This window comes from Pseudopipra pipra, chromosome 16 (assembly GCF_036250125.1).
Source record: "Pseudopipra pipra isolate bDixPip1 chromosome 16, bDixPip1.hap1, whole genome shotgun sequence".
Classification (NCBI taxonomy): domain Eukaryota; kingdom Metazoa; phylum Chordata; class Aves; order Passeriformes; family Pipridae; genus Pseudopipra; species Pseudopipra pipra.
The window spans coordinates 11,258,230-11,265,000 of NC_087564.1; the positions used below are offsets into that span (position 1 = coordinate 11,258,230).

Consider the following 6,771-nt stretch of genomic DNA (forward strand, 5'->3'; position numbering starts at 1 on the left):
TTTTCCCTTCCTACCTATTTTTTCTTTCCCTTTCTCTCCCCACCCTGCCCGCCCCCCGACTCCAAGGATTTAATTCCCCACGAACCTCCCAGGAAGATTTAAAGAGTTTTCCCCTGTTTGATTTCCCAGCCCGGCTCTTTCCCTCTCCTCTTTGTTAAAAGCAAACGCTGCTTCTCCCCGCGCCCCTCTTCCCTTCCCACCTTCCCGGGGGCGGGGGGAGCCCTACCGGGGGTCGCCAGGTTGATTCCCCCCCGGGCCCAGGGGACCGAGAGCTCCGTTTCCAGCGGGCTCAGGATGGGAGGGGCTGGAAAGCACCCCCCGCAACCTCCCCCCAGCAGCTTGGAAAGTGTTTCTCTAACCGGGAGAGGGCACAAAACTGGGGGTCCCCAGCCCCGTGCTCTGCCAGAGAACCATCCCTTGAATTATTCGCCGGGGGAATCTATCAATGTTTTACTTGAGTGGAAACTTCTAAGGGGACGTAATTTAATTAGGACAAATTTGGCGGCTGTTTGGGAGCTGTGAATGACTGGCGGGACGAAACGCGGGGTGTGCGATGGGCTGCTTCGCGGGGGGCGTGGGGGGGAAGGTGAAAGGGGAGGGATAGAGGGTTGGGAACTTCGTTGGGGTTTGATTTCTTTTTTTAAATTATTATTACTAATAGTTTTTGGCCTCCTCTTTAGCGAACAGAGGCTGCTTCTGTTTGTGTCTGCACTCACAATTCAAAGGTTGTGGTTGCTGCCGGAGAGGGGGGTGTCCGTGGCCAAATGGATAGGAGATTGCATTAATTATGATTTCGATTGATATGTTCAGATCTCCTCCCAAACGCTGCAAGCGGCTCTTCCTTTTTTTTTCCCCCCCTCTTCCTTCCCCCCACCCCATTTTTTCCCTCTACCCCCCTCCCCTCTCCCCTGTTATAGAGCCGGAGAGGAGATGAAAAGGCTTGTAGTTTTAAATTCAATGTGACAGCTCTGGAAAGAGCGGATGATGAATCTCCTATTATTGGATCAGTCTATTTGCCGCTCAATGTCTCTCTGTAATTGGAGCAACATCACTTTAAAGGTTCAGAGAGTAGAGCATTTCTGGTGAAAAATCCCCACAACACGCTGGTGAATGTTTTAAAGGGAAATCTATTAGTGATTTGGCGAGGGGAGGGGACAAGGGGGAAGAGGGTGGGTTGGAGGGGTGGGGGGGAGGCTGTGTGTGTGTAACTCCGACTGTTTAGTATTTAACCGGGTATCAGCAGATCCGCGCGTTTCCCCCCGCCGCACCCCCCTACCCGCCCGGCCCCCGCCGCCCTCCTCGGGCTGGAGTTCGTATCAAAGCCCCCCTCGTTGTGTTGTGACAGCTCTGATATTGTTTATTGAGGCTGGATGTCAGGTATAATTAGCAATCGATATGGAAAACGTTTGCTCCCCACACTGGCACGTCTCTGACGTCAGGACCGATTAACGTTTCTTATTGGTCCCAAATTCCCCCAGCCTGAGCTAATTATTGGGAGCCTGATGTTGATAAAGTTAAAGCGCCCGGCGCCCTGCAGCATGAGCCCCTCGCCGCGCCGCCTCCTCCGCCAGCAGCACCCCCGGCCCCAGCCGCCCCGCCGCCAGCGCCCCCAGCCCCGCCGGCACCCCCCGCCCTAGAGCCGCCCCCATGATGGACAGCCGCATCCTGGAGCATCCTCATGCCCAGTTCGGGGGGATGGTGGGCTTCCCTTACCCGCTCGGGCACCACCACGTCTACGAGCTGGCCGGGCATCAGCTGCAGTCGGCGGCCGCCTCCGTCCCCTTCTCCATCGATGGATTACTGAGCGGCTCCTGCGCCACCTCCGTGGTCAACCCGGCGCCGCTCATCCCCTCCGGCTGTGGGGTGAGCGGGGACAGCCAGCCCTTCAAGCTCGCAGGTAGGAGCGGCCCCGTGTCGCGTGTTCCCCCCCCGCCACCCCGCGACCCGACCGTCGCTCCCCGCCCGGAGCGTGTCAGCGCGGAGGAGGAAAAGCACCGCACGCCCCGTATCCCCCCTATCCCCATCTACGGATATTGGGGTGTCTGGTGGGGGGGAGGGAGGCTGTGCTGACCCCCGAGGGGGCGGACAGGACGGGGCGTGGGGCCTCGGGCCGAGCGCCGGGAGCATCCCCCGTTCCCATCGGCGCTGGGCCACGCGTGTGCCCTGAACAATAGCGGGCCCGGCCCGGTGCCTCCCCCCAAAGTTCATCGAGTGGGAGCTCAGATCATACCCTTAAAAAATAATAATAAAAATAATAATGGGAATCACTGGCATTTGGGGAATGAAGAGCGATAATTATTATTTTTTTTAAACGATTTAACCGAAAGGAAGCGCTCTCCTTCCTTCTCTCCCCGCCGGCCTGTGGCACCGCTATTGTTCAGCTATTAAAACATTCCGTCGACCCAACATCCTTCTGATTAATCTTGAGGCTGCCCCACTCTGCACCTCAACTAAATACAAATTGTTATTATTATTATTTTTCGTAATTTCCACACCTGGCAGAAAACGTTAAGGGAGGTGCAGCCAGGGCTGAAAATCCCCAACCTGGAGTTGTGCATACTCGAAGAGGCTGCGAACACCCCAGCCCAATACTCACCCGTGCTCGGGGGTCTGCGGGAGGCCCAGGGGCCGCCCTGCCCTCGAGGTCCCTCATGGGACCGGGCCGTGAGCTGTGACCCACGCAGGTGCTCCCGGGGGGGCTGGGGAAGGGAAGGAAAGGGGGGTTTTTAATTTTTTTTTTAATGAAACCTTCGGTAGTTGGCGCAAATATTGGAACTTCTCTCTCTCTCTCTGCCAGCTGAGTGCCTGTGGAGAGCTTCCTTCAGGAATAAATGTTCTGTAAAGTACATTTTCGGAGGAGGCGAGGGCAGATCGGGTTCCTCCCCATTTTTAGCGCAGGTGTGTGTTTAATCCCGCTCTTTTACCACCGCTACCGAGCACAAAAGTTAAAAGGCTCCTGTGAATGGCAGGGAGGGGGGGAGAAGGCCTGTCTCCCGGGGACCTGAGGGTATTTCTGCCTTTTCAGACTCGGGTGACCCGGACAAAGAAAGTCCTGGCTGTAAAAGAAGACGAACTCGCACCAATTTTACTGGCTGGCAGCTCGAGGAGCTGGAAAAGGCGTTTAATGAGAGTCATTACCCGGACGTGTTTATGCGAGAAGCTCTGGCTCTCAGGCTGGACTTGGTGGAGTCCAGAGTGCAGGTAAAAAACGTGCTCCCCCTTCCCTTTCCCCCCACCCTCTCCCTGGGCCGAGCGGTCCCTGGGGAGGCCTCTTGGACCCGCATCCCTGCTCCGGGACGGGCCCTGTGCGCTTGGGCCCGCAGCCCCGCACCTCCCGGCCCTTTTGTTCCCTGCCTTGCATTGCTGCTCGATGGTTTATTTTGTCATTATAATTATTATAATTTTTTTTTTAATCTTGCAAAACGGGCAGCCTGGCTTCCCTAAACGTTTTTTTAGCATGTTTTTTCCACTGTAAACATTTTTCTTAAATGAGTCAAGCGCGAGAAAATTAGCATGCAAATATGAGGCGTAATCACGGGCCAGGGTATGCTGGAGAACGTCAATAAAGCTCGTAGGTGCGTCGAGAGCGCGTGGAACTTGTAAAACTTAATTTTAACGAGCTTCTCAGGCCCTTGGAGGTGCGGGACGGGGAGGGGAAGCACCGATCTGCTTCAATTGATCTTCGAAAAAATAAATGGGAATCGGATGGGGAAAGGGGTTGCGGGATGGCTGTTGAATCTCCAGATGCTGGTTTTATGCCGCGGTGGCTGCGAGTGGGAGACGAGGCCGAGCTGCGGCCCCGCATCCTGCCGGGACCCGCCGCCGTGCGCGGGTGGGCGGCTTCGCGTTGGCCGCGTGTGCACGGAATGCGTCTTTAAACCCATCCCAGGCGTCGGTGACGGTCCCCCCGGGATGAGCCAGCGCCGTTGGCCGCGGTTCCTCCATAGGCTTTGCCTCACAGCGTCTTTCCCAGCCGTTTTCCCTCCCGCGCCGGCTCCCAGAGCCGCCTCTCGCCCTGCCCGGGGTCGCGGCAGCCTTCGGGGGCCAGGCCGGGGGAAGGATCCGGGAACGGGCGCTGGTATCCCCACGGTGCTTCCGAGCTGGCGTCGTGGTCCGGCCGGGAATCGGTGCTGCCAGCAGCCCCGAAGGGCCGCGGGTGCGAGGAGGGGCACGTGTGCCCGAGGGCTGCGGGGACACCGGGGACCCGCCAAAGCAGGCAGGAGCAGGGACGGAGCAGAGAAGATTTAATTTTTTTCTCTCTCCTATGATCTCTCTATAACAAATCCAACCCGCACTTTGGGATGATCCAACCCCTCTGCTCCGTCTCCAGGGAAGGGTAGTAGGTCCAAACCCCGCACGTCTGGGTGAGGCGTCGTCCGTCGTGTCCCCCCCGCACCCCCTCACCTCCGGCCGCTTATTGTGCTGTGTTTATCGCATTTTGCGTGCTGCTGCGGGAGGATCGGGCCCCGATCGGTGCTTCTGCACCCCTCGATCACGGCAAAGAGCCGGGGGAGGCTGTGTAATTCCTTCCCCTCCCCTCGGCGCCGGTGCGGGCAGGGTGCAGCGTGTGTGTGCGTGTGTGTGCACCCCCCCCCTTTTTTTTTTTCCCCACCCTGTTAATAAAGAAGTCTGGATATCTTCCTGTCCCCTCCCTTGCTCTCTGTCTCTCAGAGGCCCAGTCCTGTGGATGGGGACTGCCGGCACCTCGAAGGGGTGGACGGGGGAGGCCTGAGCTGCGCTTCTCCCCTCCGCCCCCCCCTCCCACCGCCCTGGCCACCGCGCGGGGCCGGTGAGCTGGGTGTTAATTGCTTCTCGTTGTTCGGTGTGTAGGTCTGGTTCCAAAACCGCCGGGCCAAATGGAGAAAGAAAGAGAACACGAAGAAGGGCCCGGGGCGGCCGGCTCACAACTCCCACCCCACGACGTGCAGCGGGGAGCCCATGGACCCCGAGGAGATCGCCCGCAAGGAGCTGGAGAAGATGGAGAAGAAGAAGCGCAAGCACGAGAAGAAGCTGCTCAAAAGCCAAAGCCGTCACCCGCACTCGCCCAGCGCCCTCTCCCTCCACAGCACGCCCAGCTCCGACAGCGACAGCGGCGGCGGGGGGGGCCTCTCGCCCGCCCCGCCTGAGGCCAAACCCCGCGGGCAGCACCCGCCGCCCCACCCGCCGCCTCCCGCCGCCGCCGCCCCTTCCGAGCCGCCCCCCGGCACCTGCGACCAGGCGGCCGAACCCTTCTACCCCAGCCAAAGAAGCGGGAGCGGGAGGCTCCAGCGCCCGCCCGACAAGGACTGCGCGGCCGCCCCGTCGGGGGACGGCAGCGGGGGCGCGGGGGGGCCCCGCGGCGCCGGCAGCTTCCACAAGCTCAACCCCTTCAGCGTGGAGAGCCTCCTCTCCGACTCGCCCCCCCGCCGCAAGGCCGCCCCGGACTTCCCCAGCCTTCCCCCCTGCGCCCCCCGCACTCTCATCGGCAAAGGACACTTCTTGCTCTACCCCATCACCCAGCCCCTGGGCTTCCTCGTCCCGCAGACCGCCCTCAAGGCCAGCCCGGGCCCCGAGGCCGGCCAGCCCCCTCGGGACTCCCCGCTGCCCGCCGCCAACCCCGGCCCGCCGGGCTGCGGCGCGGAGCCGGCGCCCGCGGGTGCGCAGCCCGGCCCGGGCTCCACGGACTCGGCGGCGACCGCGGCGGGGTCGGTGCCCCCCGCGCCGGCCGGAGCCTCGCCCCGCTCCGCGGCCGCGCACGGGGACCCGGCGGCGGCCGCCCCCGCGGAGGGCGGCAGCTTCCCCAGGCCCGAATCGCCGGTCCGGGCGCGGGACGCCAGCACAGCCAGGGACAGATCGGACTGCGGCCCCGCCGACGGCGAGGAGGTGGACATGGACTGACCACGGGCGGCCAAAACAAAAAATAAAAGAAATAATAATCGAAACAAAAGTAAAATAGAACAAAACAAAAATTAAAAAGCAAAAAAAAAAAAAAAAAAAAGGGCAAAAATAAAAGCAGCCGAGAACGCCACCACAGACCCCCCCTGCTCCCGTCACCCCTGAGAAACGGGGGGGAAGCGCTTCCCCGCTCACCCCACGCACGCCGCGCCCGCGGCCCGCGGGAGGCGGCGGCAGAGCCGAGAGAAAGCGGCTCTTCCTCTCCTTAGAGTTTATCACAGGTCGATTCAGGTGATCAGTTAGAGCTTTTTGGGTTTTATATTTAAAGAGAAAAAAAAAAAAGAAAACGGGGTAAAAACAAAACAAAAAAAAAATAAGGAATATTGTTTGTTAAGGCTTAGCAGCAGCTGGACTTTGTGGTGTGACAAACTGTACCGCGACAACAACGGAACTCCTCAAAACCCTTGTAAAATGCAAAAATGTCTAAGAATATTTATATATGTAAAATTTTTGATAAATAAAGGCTCTAAAACTCCCTGTCGCCTGGTCTGGCTGTGTGGCTCTTCCCTCTTTTTGCAATTTTTTTCTTCTTTTTTTTTTTTTTTTCCTTTTTCCCTTTAAGCCTTCTTTGTGTGTGTGCGTGTGTGTGTTTATTGCTTAACAAATTTATTCATTTATAGCCTCCCGGTGCCCACCCCTCCCATCCGAGGTTAGGAGCTGCAGGCTACGGGACCCGGCCAGCTCCTGCAGAGTTTTGATATGAAAGTAATTATTTTCCCGGTGGCTGCTGCGGGGATTCAGTTTCTTGCCCAAAGGGTTATTATACATTACCGATTTCTAGTGATATGAAATCACATAAACTTCCTACAATAATAGAATTAGCATGAAAGGCTGGGG

At 58.7% G+C, this 6,771-nt stretch overlaps 1 protein-coding gene across 2 annotated transcripts; it reads left to right on the top strand.

The window, feature by feature from the left end:
• Positions 1-1,335: 1,335 nt before the first annotated feature.
• Positions 1,336-6,415, top strand: UNCX (UNC homeobox). Of its 2 annotated transcripts, XM_064673134.1 has the most exons (4): positions 1,767-1,897; positions 2,798-2,898; positions 3,026-3,201; positions 4,831-6,415. In XM_064673134.1, the coding sequence occupies exons 2-4, from the start codon at positions 2,832-2,834 to the stop codon at positions 5,875-5,877; spliced, it is 1,290 nt and encodes a 429-aa protein (XP_064529204.1). In that variant the 5' UTR covers positions 1,767-1,897; positions 2,798-2,831; the 3' UTR covers positions 5,878-6,415. The 2 variants fall into 2 exon arrangements, with proteins under 2 accessions (XP_064529203.1, XP_064529204.1); XM_064673133.1 differs by lacking the exon at positions 2,798-2,898 and having other exon boundaries at positions 1,336-1,897.
• Positions 6,416-6,771: the final 356 nt, after the last annotated feature.